This window comes from Sorex fumeus, unplaced genomic scaffold (assembly GCF_029834395.1).
Source record: "Sorex fumeus unplaced genomic scaffold, SorFum_2.1 ptg000086l, whole genome shotgun sequence".
Taxonomy (NCBI): Eukaryota; Metazoa; Chordata; class Mammalia; order Eulipotyphla; family Soricidae; genus Sorex; species Sorex fumeus.
In genome coordinates, this window is record NW_026606143.1 from 31,948,152 (window position 1) to 31,965,879 (window position 17,728).

At 42.7% G+C, this 17,728-nt stretch overlaps 1 protein-coding gene across 1 annotated transcript in view; it reads left to right on the top strand.

Annotated features, from left to right (window-relative positions):
* The window catches only part of BCLAF3 (BCLAF1 and THRAP3 family member 3), a 57,100-nt gene that overhangs the window by 12,142 nt on the left and 27,230 nt on the right, over positions 1-17,728 (top strand). Inside the window, exons 2-5 of the mRNA XM_056131072.1 lie at positions 3,183-3,256; positions 6,623-7,192; positions 8,986-9,642; positions 16,203-16,315. Coding sequence (XP_055987047.1) covers positions 3,204-3,256; positions 6,623-7,192; positions 8,986-9,642; positions 16,203-16,315 — 1,393 coding nt within the window. The 5' untranslated portion in view covers positions 3,183-3,203. The remainder of the gene's footprint in view (positions 1-3,182; positions 3,257-6,622; positions 7,193-8,985; positions 9,643-16,202; positions 16,316-17,728) is intronic.

Here is a 17,728-nt window from a genome sequence, read left to right on the forward strand (position 1 = left end):
TGAATTGTATGCTTGGAGGTTGGGGCAGAGGTTGGGGCCACACCTAGCAGTGCTTTGGGGCTATCCCTGACTCTGGTTTTTAAAATTTGTTCAGTTTGATAGGTATTAACCCAAAGTTCTCAGCCAGCTAGTGGTTCAGAAGTGTAAAGGCCCGAGGATGCATTACTGCTTGGACCCACTGCACAAGGCATTACCTGTTCTACTCTGGCAGTGCTAGAGGCCTCCAGGGCCACATGCAGTGGTACTTGGGGACCTCCAGGGCTTCTCCAGATGATACTAAAGGGGACCATCTGGTGCTGGGGAGTAAACTGGGTCAGCTATATGCAAGACATGTGCCTCAGCCTCTGGGCTATGGCTCCGACTCCCCAAAGTTTCTTTAATTAAGTCATAAGCTCCCTCTGTAGTCAGTTACCTGCTCGTGAGAGTAGGAATTTTTGCTCATTTTTGTTTTATTGCTGTATCTCATGAACAGTGTCTATAAAATAAAAGGTACTCAGTGAGATTTGTTGAATTCATGCTTTGGGATATTTTTATTTACTACAAAAGCAGTTTCCCATTTATTATTATTGCTTCATATTACATATGAGTTATTCTTTCTAGGGCCTCTTTTTGGAATGAATCTATAGCATTGAATGCACTTTCTCTGGTGAATAATACATTTTTGCTTCCTTCTGAAATTCATTAGGTCAATAGCTAACAAATATCTGTGAAGGTTTTTTTTTTTTTTTTGCTTTTTGGGTCACACCTGGCGGTGCTCAGGGGTTATTCCTGGCTCTGCACTCAGAAATTACTCCTGGCGGTGCTCAGGGGACCATATGGGATGCTGGGGATCAAACCCGGGTTGGCCACGTGCAGGGCAAACGCCCTACCCGCTGTACTATCGCTCCAGCCCCTATCTGTGAAGTTCTAAGCCTACCTTTTAAAATCATTTTCATTTTACTAAATTTGTTAAACTCCTTTTTTTCCCCTTACTGCCCTATTGTGATGGCAAGGATTGTGCACAGGCCTGGCTGTGGTGCTCGCTGGCATCACACCGTGGGTTGTGGTGCTCACTCACTCCACGAGGGTGCTTGCCAAAGTGCCCTCCTTTCATTGTGGTGCTTACACAAGTCTTCGGTGGGGGTTCCATTTGGCGCTTCGGTGCTCATCTTGCCCCTTCTGGGCCGGCAGCGGTGCTCACACACATGCTTGCCTGCGAGCATATGCCTGGCTACAGTGTTCACGTACCTTTTAGTGGTGTTTGCTGGGGGTTGCACCCCTCTGTGCCTGTGTCGCTCACACACTCCCAACTGAGGTATGGCTGGAAATCACTTGTGACACGGGGGCCCACAGACTGCAGAGCTGCCAGACTCGAACAGAAGAGCTGCAAGGATTGTGCTCCTTGCGTGTGGTGGTACCGGCGAGCAAAGATTTCCCATGGTCCAGGCAGGTGTTCTTCAACCACTGCCCCCCAGGAGCTGTCCCTGTGCCCCAGCGACATCCCTTTTAATAGCAACATCCATGGGAGAACTACATAGTGATAAGCCATTTCTGTTTTAACAACTACCACAGTATCTTAGAAATGTGCTGGGGGTTATAATATATGAGACATAAACGTCTTCATCCTGTTCTCACGCATTGCATGCACGGTTGTGATATGTGTTATTCTCAGGGATCAGTGCAATTATTTTGAAAATCAGGGATTTGGGGCCAGTAAGTTGCAAGCTACTTAATTATAGTATCAGAACTCAGACTGTATTAGTGTAAATAACAACTAATATAGAAGATTATACCCATATCATGTATTTTCAAAAAATCAGTTCCTACAACTGTTTTTTTTAAGACTAGCAAATATTTAATAAACCAGATGTCGGGGGGTGGGGGGGAGGGCACCCAAGCCATGCTAAGAAGTTCCAGGGGCTTCTCTCAGTGATTTAATGCAAAGGCCGAGAATACAGTGCTTCCCAGGGCCTGCAGTACCTGGGTCATGGTGCTTACGGACAGGCACTGGAGCACTATCCTCCCGTTGGTCATCGATTTGCTCGAGTGGGCTCAGTAACGTCTCCATCGTGAGACTGGTTACTGTGTTTGGCATATTGAATATGTCACAGGTAGCTCGCCAGACTTTGCTGTGGGGGCGAGATACTTTCAGTAGCTTGCCGGGCTCTCCGAGAGGGGCGGAAGAATCGAACCCGACTTGGCTGGGCCAGCTGCGTGCAAAGCAAACGCCCTACTGCTGTGCTATCGCTCCTTGCAGTGCCAGGAAATCAAGCCTGGGTCTTTTGTATGCTTGGTGTGTACCTAACCCCTCTACTATCTCCCCAAGCCAGAAAAATCCAGGACTTGTAAAATTTTCCTCCACATTATTCGTTTTAGGGAAAAAATCAGCAAATTAAATGTCTAATCTTTCCTAAGTTTTTGGTATATTTGGTAGAAGTTAAGCAATTACTATAATTAGGCTTTGTTGTTCATATTATTTAAGAATTGTAAAAACAGACTCTATTATCAAATATCCCAAACATTTTGACTGTGTCCCTGTGAAATGTTTATATACATGGTGAAGGTTGCTTTGTTCATAGGGAGGAAGTCTGGGTAATTGCTTTTTCTTTTTGGAATACTGACTTAGCAGTTGCAGTGGTACCAAGTACTAAGCTTAGCAATCATTAAATCACAGTGCATTTGGTCCACAGAGCCATTTTTGTATAAGAAGGAAAGGCTTTTGCATTTATTTTAAAGTTTTTATTTTTGAGAAGTCTCCCACGTGGTGCTTAGGAAGCCCCAGGACCAGTCCTGGTAATGCTCAGGTTTGGTGATGCTTGGGGGGACCGTAATGTACTGGCAGTAACATTAAGGACCTCCACTTGCCAGGCACCTACTCCGGGCCTTTGAGCTGTCTCCCTCATCTAACTTTAAGCATGGCCTCCAAAAGCAAAACAAGCTAATCACCAAAAAGATGGTGACAGTGCTGTAGAGATTGTCAGCGGTTTGCAGAGTCTAAAAGAGTTACTATTCTGCCGTGACTGAGAACAGTTTGCTGACTTCTGATTGGATTCATTTTATCCTCACACACTTGCAGCAATCTGTTGTCTCCATTTTACAGATAAGGAAAGGGAGGCCCACAAGGCTCACGTGACTGTGCTGATTGCGTTCGGTGTACTGAGAGCTTCTTTGTGCACACTTGGTAATACTGTATTTCTTTGCAGTGGGAAAGTGGATAGTGGCTCATGGACTCGATGATGGTGAGATCACGCTCTCGATCCCCCAGATGGACACCCAGGTGAGCAGCTCTTGGTTTTGCTGAGCGCGAATGGGGGGGAACCTGGTTATTCACAGTTGGGTGGGTGCTTTAGAGCAATAGAGGGCAAGCTTGGTTGAATTACGGCAGGCAGATGGAATCAGTCCACACTGAGAAGAAATGCCGTGCCCTTTACAGGGGACAGCGAGCAGCATTTTTGAGAGCGTTGCATTTTTCATATCAGTAGATGGTTTAGAATTCTTCAAGTGTTCATTTTTTTATTCATGTCTGAAGATTTGAGGAGTTATAAGGTACAGGGAGTTCCCTGTTCTTTTTTATTTTGGCTTGTTTGGGGTCACTCCTAGTAGCGATGGGGGAACCATATGCAATACCAGGGATCAAACTGGGGTTGGCTGTGTGCAAGTCAGGCACCCTAATAACCCCTGTGGTATATCTTTGACCTTTCTTGCTTCTTCATAATAACGAAATAACAGTTCTGAAGTACTCACTTGTAGTTTTGCTCTACCCTTTCCTGGTTGGTAGTGTCAGTGGTCTGTGTTATTAGATGGAGCATTTCAGCTAGTGTCCTGTACACCCACTATGAATAGGTTCCAGGACTAAAGATGCCTGTGTGACATTTCACGGGCCTCAGCAGGCGCTGTAGGCTGGTCTTGAGCTTGACACTGAAGTCACCTATGAACGCGGGAACAGTGCAGTGCTGCTGACTGCCGGAACCTATTGTGGATGCACAGGAAGGGGATAATTCTGCATTTGTGGAGGGGGTTGGGGGATAGAAAGAAAGTTTTCAAAGAAAGGATGAGATTTTAGTTGGCTGCCTAAGGATGGGCAGGACTTCTCCAGGAAGGAACAAAGGTATTCGTGTTAGGAGGGATGACAGGAGCGAAGGTTCAGAGCTTGTGAGTGATTAGTGTGGTGTGGGCCTTAGAAAAGGCGCAGCATTACGCACACAAAAGACTGACCAAGAGTGTTTCCTTTTGTGGTGCCTGGAATCGAAGCCAAAGTGTCACACGTACGCAGCAAGTGCTGTTTCCCTGAGTACCCTGACCCCCAGACCAGGATTTTTCATGTTAATATGACTTAGCCAGTGTGTTTATTCATGAGGGTCAATGTGTTTATTCATGTTTTTGATTTCGTTAACAGCAGTTTTCAATTTGTAAACACCAAGACCAGATATAAATGGAGGAGCTCTTCAGAAAGAGGGGCATAGGGTGGCTTTAACGCGATGGGCATTCCAGAGCTTGTTTGATTTTTATTTTTTTGGCGGTGGACCCGATCAAGGGGCACAAAAGACCCTGCCAAGCATAGTACCTGATTTTTGGCCTGCATCTCAGGGTTCGTCAACACCTGTGAAAGATGTAAAAGTATCTACACTTGGCTGGTGTTAAAATTAGCCTGTCTTCCTCACCGGAGCACTCTGGGAAAGACCCAGAAGACTCTCTTCCTCCCAGCACGGGGGCAGCCTGAGCTCCATGCCCCGTGTTCCCCTCACTCTGAGTCCCTGGAGGGCAGGCTTCAGGGAGAAATAGGGTGACTCGACCTCTAGTCAGGGCTTTGTCTCGGAGGAGACATTTTTTTCCCTGCATTGTAGTCAGTGAACAAACCATCCGTCTACCCAGAGGCCCTGGCTCCGTCTTCGCAGGCTGTTTGCTTTGGAACAAAAGCCTGTCAATGCTTAAGCTACTGAGCCCAAGAGACCCAGAGAGTGTTAGAAGGGTCATCAACAGACGTCTTGGGTCTCTTACCCCTTTAAAAAAAAGGAATAGTTCAAACAACCATTCCAGCAGCCTTCCTCAGAAGAAAGGGCTTCTTCACAATTCAGCCAGAGCAGTCTTGACTGTGAGGTAAGGGCTGAAGGAAGGGGTGGGGGGCAGCATTGAGTTTGCTCTGGAGCAGCTTTGCTCCTTGGTGCTCGGAGAGCTGACCGCTCGCCTGTCGGAAGCCCTGGAGGCCGTGCTCACTGGCTGTGCGGAGGTGCAGTCAGGTGGAGGTCAGGCTCTCCGCTTCCGCCAAGCAACACACTCACAAGCAGGCTTTGCTGGGGCACTCCAGAGGAAGATAATGCCAGGTGCAGCACGTGCATCCCCATTTGTGCGGTGAGAAAGATAAATATGGTTCCTGGCTCATAGGTGGGAACCAGTCATGGCAAACAAAGGGTTTTACTCGTAGCCTGTGTCCGTTGTAGCAGCTTATTAAGAGCGAGTAATTAACAGCAGTGAGGGGATCTCCTTTGTGGATTAGAAGCCTTTGCCAGCTCTCAGGGAGGATATTGAGACATTGGACACGTCCTGGGATTAGAGGGAACAGCCTCCTAGTGCAAGATTGCACCTTATTGTCTTCCAGATAGCAGCTCTCTCTTTTATCTTGAAGCCTGTGCAACACCAGCTGGTTTTTTTCCCCTGAATAAAGGTGCCTTCCTCCTCAGCAGGAACGAACGCCTCCATGTTGGCAAAAGTAGTCCCAGAATGTACAGTTCCTGGAGAGCGTTAGCACTGCACTAAAGACCACATGCACCGAGTTAACAGGCTCTCTTCGAACAGCACCTTTCATCAGACAAGTCGGGGAGCAGAACTGGGAAAGAAAAGCAACTAAGCTGCTAGTAGTTTGTTCTTTCTGCTTCTTTTGTTGTGGGGGCCACCCCTATGGTGTGCTGGGGGAGTGTGTGGGTTGAGGGGCGTGCAGTGCTTGCAGCCGGTCCCAGGGCCTCATGTGTGCAGATTGTGTGCTGTACTCCTTGAGCCACACCCCCGGCCCCATATGCAAGTCATTTTGACGGAGGAACTAACATGAGATTCAAGTTTTAAGACCTCACCTCACTCCTACCTTGCCTCATTTAAGCGCAGATTTTTTTTTCCTTTTTCTTACAGCCTTAGTAGATTAGACAGTATATTGTAGAAACTGATGTTAATCTTAGGTCTGAATTCAGAATTATTGTGACATCATAAATTCTCAAAATTAACTGAACTTCAGAGCTTATGTCCTGTTTTCCAGGCTCTGCTACACAGGTGTTTGTATGTGTCTAATCCTCCTTCTGTTGGTTTCTTACCTGACCATTGAAACAGATGTCAGCTTTTGCTGACTGGCCTTTTTCCAGAACTTTGCTATCAGCAATCCTGTAGAACAGATTCTGCTGTGGAAAGCCAACCTTCCCCCCTAGGAAGGGAGTACACAGCCCGCTGAGATACTTACACAGGGTCTATTCATTCAGATGGCAAGAGTATTCTTACTGAACATAATCACAGTCTAGATGAGCAGATGAGACTGCAGATGGGGCAAATTGAGGAATTCAGTTGAAAGGAGGAAGCAGTGAGAATAAATATTTTAAGTAGGTCATGTTAAAACAAGATTAATTTATTTTGAAGTAGACTAAACTTTTCATTGTTTCTGCAGGTCAATATCACCTGTACCGAGAAACTCTGAACACTACAAGCAGAGATATCCTTACGGACATTATACTGATGAATATAGGAAGGAACCAAAAAGATCTGTAGCTTGGAGAATGGATGATGAAAAATATGGGCAGAGTAAATCAAGAAATCCTCGTGGAAATATACCTTACCGGTCATATGAAAGCAGGTCGCCTTCTCCAAGTGGTAGGAGAGACTGTGTCGACAGTGTCTATGATTATAAGCCTTACGGAGCGTATTCGCCAGTAAGAGGGGACAGTAACAGACGATCCCAGTACATGCCAAAGTACTCAGAAGGCACATCTTACAAAGAATACCCGAGAAGCAGCTATTCGCAGAACGTGCCAGGAAGGCATATTCCCAGTGACCACAGAATGAGAGGAAGTGGCAAAGGAGGAAGAAAATCGCCTCAGAGGGCCAGTTCTCCTAGATTTGAAAGAAAATGGCATGATGAAGAGTCGAGGCACCCGAGGATCCAAGATGAAAAATATTCTCAGTCATTTAGAAGAGGCTTTGAAGACTTTCCTGAGAAAAGGAGCACTTACCAGAAGCGGTATGGGGAAATACTAAACCTGGGGAATTTGGTATAAACCTCAAGTTTAAAAAAAACCTATTATTTTTTTTTTCCAGAAGAGATTTTATCAATAAAAAGGGAAAGGAAAGGGGGAAAAAGTCAGGGAAGCTTCTGGATTATGAGAGGGGTCTCAGTCAGCAGGATCCCCGTTTATATTTGAAGATAACCACTTTTAGACAAAAGGCAATTTTGTTTAAAAAGATAAAATGGGTTACAATCACAAAACATGAAAGCTCGCAACTATCTCATGGCGATTCAATAAAATTTTAAAAAAACATAATGGGTGTTCAAGGACAGTAGCTACAAGGGCCAGGAGGATTGCCCCATAGCTGGAAGCCTGCCTCATGAGCGGAGAGGAGAGGGCAGATGGACTAGAGAAGGAATTACTAAGAAAATAATGGCTGGAGGAATCAGCTAGGATGGGAGATGTGTGCTGAAAGTAAATAATAGACCAAACATGATGGCCTCTCAGTGTCTGTATTGCAAACCATAATGCCCCAAAGTAGAGAGTATGGGGAATATTGTCTGCCATGGAGGCAGGGGGAAGGTGGGGAAGGGGAGTATACTGGGGATATTGGTGGTGGGGAGTGTGCACTAGTGGAGGGATGGGTGTTTGATCATTGTGTGATTGTAACCCAAACGTGAAAGCGTGTAACTTTCTCACGGCGATTCAATAAAATTAAAAATAAATTTAAAAAAAGATTGCTAAGTTCACAGAAGATGTGTGGAATAAAGAAAGTAAAAAAAAGATAATGGGTGTTGGAACACCTATATGCAGGATATGAAGGGACAGAATGGGGGAGTAACAAATGCCCAGATAAAGTATTGGAAGATTGTGTACCTGAAACTCAACTCTGAATTACTTCGTAAATTAAGGTGCCTTAATAGAAAAAATTAAAATAAAACTATTTGAAAATATAGTCCATTCTTAGGAGTGAAGCATTTCTTTTTAGGGTAAATCATCTTGGTCACTATAATATTTTTTAAATTTAGATTTTTATTAGTGAAACACCATGAGGTGCAGTTGTAGATTTACAAATTTTTGTGCTTGGGTTTCAGTTATACAATGATACAATGATCGAATACGCATCCCTCCACCAGTACCCATTCTCCACCACCTCTGATCCCAGTATCCCTTCCACCCCCCCCCCCCCCCCCCGTTCCCCCATCCCACCCTGCCTCTGTGGCAGGGCATTCCCCTTTGTTCTCTCTCTCCTTTTGGGTGCTGTGGTTTGCAAAAGAGGCATTGAGTAGCAATCATGTTCTAAAGTGTACTTACTCTCAGCACGTATCTCCCATCCTGGGAGGATCCTCCCAACACCCTTTATTTGGTCCTCCCTTCTCTATCTGAGCTGCCTTTTCCCCCAGTGTGTACGGCTGGCCTCTAAGCCATGGAGTAAACCTCCTGATACTTAAAACCTGGTACTCTGCTATTCTTGGGTGTTATTTCCTATCTTGGGTGCTATTCTCCTATTTTGTTACTTTCTGTTCCCCAGATGAATGCAATTTTTCTATGTCTGTCCCTCTCTTTCTGACTCATTTCGCTTAGCATGATACTTTCCATGTAGTACCACATGTATGGTAACTATAATATTTTTTAAAGGGTGGCGTTTTCCTCTTTACCTCTATTAATAGTTTGTCCCTTTATAAGTTGACTCGAGAGATTATGGATTAGCTTGCATTCTGCACTGCAAACCATGCTGCCCAACATCCCACACCTGAAAACTCCCACTTTCTCAAGTGCAACTGTAAACTGCTTTGTGTCACCACAGGTATCCCCAGGAACGTGATTTTAGAAAATACGAACATGTGCCAGAGAGACCGAAGTACCCTGAGAGATATGAAAACAGAGAGTCTGCCCGAGCCTCGCAATGGAAGCCTGGGCATTCTCCACACCGAGAGAAGAGAGTGCAGTGGAACCTGGGGCCGCACATTCACCGCTATTCGCAGTGGGAGCCACTGGAGAGCAGCTCAGCAACGAAGACACCCTCTGACTCTCACCACAAACGGCACAAGGTTTCCGAGGGGGACCAGGACTCTTTTGATGGAAGAATTCAAAAGTGCTCCAAGGCAGATGATCGAAAACACGCTTCTCCCAGAAGCCCCACTAATAGAGAGTCCAGTGGCTTCAGTCCTGCAAGAGGGAGAGAGACTGATAGTGAGCAAGTCAAAGAGGCAGGTAAAGCACCTAAGAAAGACAGCTCTACCTCTTCTTTCCCGGAAAAAAGTGACAATGGTGCGAAACCCTGCCATGATAAGAAGGAGCACGGCGCCAAGGAAGGCGGGGATGGAGGCAAGGAGGGCAGCTCCTCCAGTAAGCAGTTCAGTGAGAAAAAAAGTGCCGCCAATGAGAAATCATCCTCTGTCCACCTCAGGAAGAAATCATTTACAATTAAGGTCGACATGACGAAAGTGTTAGAGCCACTCAGGTATTTTTTTTTGTCATTTTAGTTCAGAGCGCTTATTTTGTCTGTTCAAAACCTTTAAACTGGATTAATGATTGTTTAGGGTCCATCCTGGGGTGAAATATTGCGTGAATTTTTTTTCAGCAAACCTTGTAAATGAAGGATGAGTCTCTTGTGTTTGTTTCCGCGTTGTAGCTTACAGTGCATCCTCAGTACAGAGCATTCTGTGGGGTTGTTCATGCTCATGAATTTACATGTTTGATGCTGCCAGATTTCCTGTATCCAGGGATCGGTAGGGTGGCATTCAGAGACTGTCCCTTGTTGACTTTTTCAGAGCATGTTCCCCCCTCCTTTTGCTTGAAAGCGAATTTTTGTCTTGGAAGCACCTTAGCAAGCCGTGGTTTTATAGGGAGAAAGCCTTGAGAGAGTGACTTGTTTGATGCAGACCAGGGAGGTTTCTAGTCCCCCTAATCTCTTTGAGATGCAGGGGGGGGGTAGGTGATTTCACATGATTCTTGTTGCTCTCTCATAATTCTGTGGATTAAGCTGTGGAGAGTAACCTCAGTTGAGTAAATTCGATGGGAGTGTAGAAAAAGACTTACTTATGACTTTGGGGTAGCTCTTAATGATTGAAAAGAAGAAGGACTACTGTCCTAGTCGATTGTATTCTCCTAAAGCAGGCTGGCTGGCTTTGTTCCATTGTAATTTTACCTGTGTTCAGAATCTGAGACTAGTAAGACAATGAGTTGGCTGTGTCAGCTAAGACTGTTCATTACCTTCATAGATTACCAGTGTGGGAATTAAAAAGTGACAGGAACTCAGGTTTTTTCCAGATTCTGGCTATTGTAAAGAGTGCTGCAATGAACAAACAATTGCAGATGTCACTTCGACTATACCTTTCTGCCTCTCTGGGATATATTCCCAGGAGTGCTATAGCTGGGTCAAATGGGAGATCGAATTCTAATTTTTTGAGAATCGTCCATACTGTTTTCCAAAAGGGTTGGACCAGCCGGCATTCCCACCAGCAGTGAAGGAGGGTCCCTTTCTCGCCACATCCGTGCCAGCACCGGTTGCTTTTGTTCTTTGGTACATTTACACAATGGAGTACTATGTACCTGTTAGAAAAGATGAAGTTATGAAATTTACATACAAGTGGTACTACATGGAAAGTATCATGTTAAGTGAAATGAGTCAGAAGAGCGGGATAGACACAGAAAGATTGCATTCATTTGGGGAACATAAAGCAACAAAAAGGGAGACTAACACCCAGGAATGGCTGAAATTAGTACCAGGAATTTTGCTCCATGACTTGAAGGTCAGCCACATGTGCTAGGTGAAAAGGAAGCTCAGATAGAGAAGAGAGCACCAAATAAAGGGTGTTGTGAGGACCCTCCCAGGATGGGAGAAGCATCCTAAAAGTAGTCTATAGACCAAACATGATTGCCACTCAATGCCTCTCTTGCAAAACACAGTACCCAAAAGAAGAGAGAGAGAACAAGGGGGAATGCCCTGCCACAGAGGCAGGGTGGGATGGGGGGGATGGGGGGGTGGGGGGGATGCTGGGATCCGTGGTGGTGGAGGATGGGCACTGGTGGAGGGATGGGTACTTGATCATTGTATAACTGAAACCCAAGCACAAAAATTTTTAAGTCTATAACTGTACCTCATAGTGTTTCACTAATAAAAAAATAAAAAATTAAAAAATTTTAAAAAAAGTGACGGGACACACAGATGTGGTGCATTTACGTTCAAAACTGATTCATATCTGTATTTAATTCAGAAACGAGGAAACAAATTCTGTTAGAATATAGTGGGCAGGGAGGTTAAACCCAGCCTTTTAATTTTTTTCCCTTTTCTTAAAGTTAGATTTAGCAGTGGCCTCCATTTTTTCTCTTATGTTTGTATGCTTACAAAAATATTTAAAACGTACGTATATTTATGGATCTATATGTGCACAGAAAGCATTGATAAATGTAATTCCATTACAGCTAATTCACAAATGAGGGAAGAATCAAAATTCTACTACTCTGGGACGATGTTACTAATATTTTATTATAGTTGCCTTTGTTGTTTGTCTGTGTATATTTACACTTAATTGCTATAGTGATGTGCTAGCAGTTTTATACCCCTTTCTCCTATTATATATCTTATGTCATATTGTTCTTACTAGTTCTTTATCCTTTGGGAAGAGGGACCCACACCCAGTAGCGCTTGGGCCTATTCCTATGGTGTCAGGAATTGATTGAACCCAAGGCCTCATACATGTTTTGATGCTGCCAGATTTCTTGTATCCAGCGATCTATCGGTGAAGTGGAATTCAGAGACTGTCCCTTGTTCGCTTCCTCAGAGCATTTTTTTTTTCATTTGCAGGGCAGATACTTTGTCTCTTGAGCCCTCTCCGCTGTCTTTGTTCTTTATCTGAAGCATCAGGGTTAAGGAAGATATCTTAAGCACTGTTTCTTCCTAACATTATATTTTTTGAAAATGTCCAAACACAAAAGCTGAAAGAATTGTATTGTGAACACCTGTATTTCCACTGCCTAGAATCTGCAATTAATGTTTTACTCTATTTTCATAATCACATATCTGTCCATTTATCGTTTGGTCCATCTTAAATTTTGGTTGCATTTTCTAGTTATTTGCTGGATAACAATGCACTCCCCTTTATTAATTTTATTTCTTTTTTAGGTGGTGCTGGGAATAGAACCCAGAGCCTCACTTATGCAAGTCATGTGCCTTCATCACTCAGTCTCATTCCTGGCTCTCTTCTCCCCTGTACTTCCATGCTTATTTTCATTTTTATTTTTACTTTTGTTTCATGTAAAAGTCAATCAAAAATGTTAAAATCTTGGATGTTCAAATAACAGCAACAGTGTCCTCACTTTAACTTTTAGATTTAAAAGGGAATAAATTGACTAATATTTAAAGGTTAGTAGAAATACCATTCTCTGGTCTTATTGATAGTGGTAGTGCCGTGGCTTGGTCTGTAGGTGGTGGCGAGTCACTTCCCTGATCCCATGGAGGGTGATTCAGGGAATGTTGTCTGCCCTTGACATGGGAGAAGGCTTCAAAGGCCGGTGTGTGTAAGACACTGGGAGCGGAGAGGAAGACATTTGGTGTTTCTGGGTTAACAAAGTGAAAATAGAGAGACTCTTTAGCTGTGTGTTCCTGGGCAATCAGTGAATGAGTAGAGGGGCAGGAGTTTAATTGACAGGATTCACTGACCGAAGAGCGTGCTCAGCATTCTATGGGATGGCTGGAAGGGGGTGAATTGATGAGGCCTCTTTGGGAAGTTCGATGAGAAAAAGCAATGAGATGCCTCCTTTTCCTTCAACTCCTAACAGTTCTAAGGAAGAAGGAAACAAAGAAGGTAACAATTGGGAACGTGTTTTTAGCACTCTAGGATGGTGTACAAATTATTAGTTGTTTGTTGGAAGAAAACTGAGAAAGGAGAACTTTGTGTCATATGTCATATGGATGTTATGTATTATGAGCCTCCAGAGGGTAGGTTTTGGTGGTTGTTGGTTTTTTGTTATTGTTTTGCCATGCAGTTGGTTTTCTTTCAATGTGTTTATGCGGAAATTAAGGCTTTTCTGTTTTCTTTGTTTTTATATACAACACTTGGAGAATGTCAGGGGAAGGGTCTGGCAGGAACAAAGGAACGTGGGAAATTTAATCAGTAGTAGAAGTGGTACTAGATGACAGCTGTTTGCTATGTTCTGTTTTTTAAAATTGTCTACAATTCATCACAAACAATTGTTTATTTCATCTTACTACTGCGTTGGAGACTTTTTATGAAATTATTGATAAATGTGTCTAAGCAAAAAAGAAACCTGTGAACTTGTGTGATCAAATTTACAAATGCAGGTATCTAGAACAAAGTCCCAGGAAGTCTTTTGTAATAACAGAAGTATCATAATTGTTTTTAAAGACAAAAAGGACAGATTGCGCTGTTTTTATTCTCTATTAAAACCTTATAGTAGAGGAAACTATAGGATAATTTTTTTAACTGCTAGCAAATACAAACACTCAAATTTCAGGAATTAAGTATGCTTCAAAGCATACCATTGCACTCCTATGGATTGAGGTTTGGGAATGGAGTGGAGATTAGAATTTACATTTTAATAATGAGTTGAAAAACATGGTGTCTGTATCAGCTGGTTTTGGGGTCTTAGCAGAACCCCAAACTGCATTAAAACAGTCAATCATTTTCCCTAGGGATGGATGATTTTTTTTTTTTTTTTGCTTTTTGGGTCACACCTGGCGATGCACAGGGGTTACTCCTGACTCTGCACTCAGGAATTACCCCTGGCGGTGCTCAGGGGACCATATGGGATGCTGGGAATTGAACCCGGGTCAGCCGCGTGCAAGGCAAACGCCCTACCCGCTGTGCTATTGCTCCAGCCCCTGGGATGGATGATTTTTATACCTCTGCTTACATGGTTTTGTTTTGGAGTTTTGGGCCACACCTCACAGTGCTCAGGGCTTACTCCTGACTCTGCTCAGGGATCACTCCTGGTGGTGCATGGGGGACCAGATGCAATGCTGGGGATTGAACTGGGGATGGTCATGTGCAAGGCAAATTTCTTAACCTCTTAAAATGTTTCTAAAAGCTGTATTATTGCTATGGAAGAAGCATACTATACCCCTTTAGACAGAACTAAACCCATTTAAACAGAACATTTGTAACTTTTTTAGTGGAGGGTATCAACCCTCCATTTTAAAGCTCCTCCATTTTATCATTTAAAATGATTATCTCCATTTTAGCTTCTAGTATTAGCTTCAGTATCTAAATATCTCTTAGCTACACCTGGGAAGCTTTGGAGGATATAAGGAGGAAGGAAGATTTTAGAAATGGGACTGCTAATGAAAGTTTTTCTAGTGAATCAGGGACCCCCAGCAGTGGCATTAACCTTGCATGGTCACTGTATCAGGAGTCTGCCACGGTAGGGAGTTGTCAGTTTGAAGAACAGGGACTGTGCAAAGTCAGATGGAGGGTTTTGCTTTGAGAAGTAAAAAAAACAAGCAATTAAAACCATCTTGTTAGAGGAGTTAAGATTTTTTTATTGATATCTACAATCCCCTCATAATCCTGGATTCATTTCAGATTATGGTGTCAAGTGACTTAATAAATAAGCAAATATGAAAGGGAGCTGGTGGTTTTTGTTGTTATGTGTCATGTATTCCAGCAGGGCATTGTTGTTATGTAGAACATTTTCAAGGTCACTTTGTTATATTTTTCTTGAAAGCCTGGGACATGCTCATAATGAACACCCGCAGTTTTAAATCTCAATATTCTTTGAATGGTGAATTTGACTGTGGGAAGGAGTCAAATGCTGTTTAGAGTTAAATACTGGGAGGACGGTGACTGTGAGCTGGTTAGTACCATTTGTGGTCCAAAATGAGGTGTAGGTCTGGAGCAATAGCTCAGCGGACTGGAGCAGTTGCATGGGTGTATGCTTGGGTTTCAGCCCAGCACCTCAAGGTCTCCCAGGTGTGGCCCCCAAACCAAAACAAATCAACAGTAAAATGAGGTGTCAATAGGAAATGTGTCTTCTTTATCACATCAAATGCCTTGACAAAGAATGTAATAGTACTTTTGAGTCAGAGCAACATTATTGGCATAGGGTACAGTTTTCTATTTTGACATTTGGAAAAATTACATTTACTTGGATGTGCTCAACCTCCGACACGTGTAAAGCAAAACACCCAACATATCCATTGGCTCAGCATCACAGTACCTTTCCTATAGGGCTGTTGTAAAGACTAAGTGAAATAATGTTTATAAGCACCCAGTAACCAACCCCTGTGATTGGCATTGTGGTAAGCCCTCAGTAATCATGTGTCATATTCATGGCTTTTGAGTGAGAGCTCACCAAACATTATTAAACTTCAGAAAACATTAAAATGATTAGATAGCTGGGGTTATGTAGATGGGGTAGCATTTCTTTAAGAATGCATTTAGGGTAAATGCTCTCATTGATTTTAGTTATCCTAATTTTGCTAACAACTATCTTCTGAGAATTTAGTTCTCTTTTGTGATTAAATTATTGTCAGCACAATCTGATTGTGAAATACTAATCTAGCTTCACGTTGCTAATAGAGATACAGAATTTCTGTTGGAAGTCAGAGAAGCTATTGCATTTGATATTAGCTTCTCAAGAACGGTAGTATTTTAACACAATCTAAGTTTGCTGGATTTATAATTGTACAGACATTTGGGAGTAGAAAGGAATCTCTTTTTTGCATATTGAGTGTCTTTGATGTCTTGCCATGTGTTTTAAAGTAAAAAATTGTTTAATTGAAGATTTGGAAGATACGCTCATTAAAATGGCAAATATTTAATGATCTCTGACTTGAAAAGGAGAACTCAAACTATGATCAGTATCTCTTCTCATTATTTTTTTATCGCAATACAACTTGGTGCCTTAATTATATGAAAAGATACGCTTTTTTTAGTTTTATGGCTATCTTGATTATTTTTAATCAGTTATGATCTCGGCAAAATAGAGTTTCAGATTTAGTCAAGCATATGAACATTATTTTAGAGAGATATATTTCACCCTATTTGGTTCTGTTGGCAGGCAAACTGAGGACTTTGATCCAGGTGAACATCTTGCCTCAACTGAGAATACTGAAAACAGATCTTCAGGAGAATTTGCACAGGAAATCATAACTCTGATTCATCAAGTCAAAGGTTAGTATACTTTGCACACACACATCAGGGATAATACAAATACAATGTACTAAGTTTTCATGAGGTGTAGGTAAATATTAATGATGTAAGAAACAGTTATAGTTCATTATAAGTTAAGTCATTTATCAGGAAATCTCTTGAGGAGAGTTTGGGCATGAATTCAAATCTAGTTGTTCTTTGTAACTCCAATAACCTGGTTCTTCAGCTCATAGGAGGTTAGAAATCAAAAGGGAGAGATTTGGTGGTATAACAAGACAGACATACTAAGAACTTCAAGAAACCATAGTGACAACCAAACAGGAAGAAGGAAACAGCAGATAAGAAAGAATCTGGACAACTAGGCCCTAATAATCTTTTAAAATTTAATTTTATTTTTATAAAGTAGTTCACAATATTTATTACATTTAATATTCGAAAACCAATTCTACCACCATTACACCTTCCCACCACCATATTTTGGATGTTTCTATCCTGAACTCCAACCCCTGCCCCGAAAGCAGAACCGAAATAATTTGTTTTATGTTGTTTGTTATGTGTAAACTGCTGAAAATGCTCCAAAAAACTTTCCTTAGAGGAGAGTGTGTGAAGATTGTTGTATTTCACCTAGGGGCCATTAAGCCCTTCTACAAGAGATTACTAATACGTTGTTAAAGGTTGAGCCTTGTGTGCTTATATATAAATGTGTATATATATATTTCTGTAAAAATATATTTCCCTCTAAGATTGGTTGCCTTCTACTTTGAACCCATCAAATGCAGTTTGTGGAATTTGTGGAATTTGTGGCTGCGTAGCCCAGGGATAGGTTTACTGGTGAGTGAGGCTCAGCCCCAGTGGAGAGCAGCCGTGAACATGGCAAGAGTTGAGTTCTGGAGATTTTTGGCTGCCAGGGCTGGGTCCCTTGGCGCAGTGAGGGGCCCAGCCCCTCCCGGAGTGCCCCGACTGAAACAACCTGACTAGGGCTGTGATAATATTCCTTTTTTTTTCTTTGCTTTTTTGGGTCACACCCGGCAATGCACAGGGATTAGTCCTGGCGCTGCACTCCGGAGTCACTCCTGGCGGTGCTCAGGGGACCATATGGGATGTTGGGAATTGAACCTGGGTCAGCCGGGTGTAAGGCAAATGTCCTACCCACTGTGCTATCTCTCCAGCCCCTGTGGTAATATTCTTAAAGCTTCCTGAAGACTTGACAGGACTGGACTTTGTGTCATAAGGGTGATGATAAGTGATCAGTAAAACATTTCTGTTTGATTTGTATTATTTTATGACATCAAGGGTAATAGCAAATGTTCATTAATAAATCTTTTACAAATTTGCATCAAATTTCTTTTGTTTCTGACCAATTTCCATTAGTTGCAAAATTCAGTCATATAGAAGAATTTTCCTCATTGATGCTGCATAACTGCATAAGGTAGT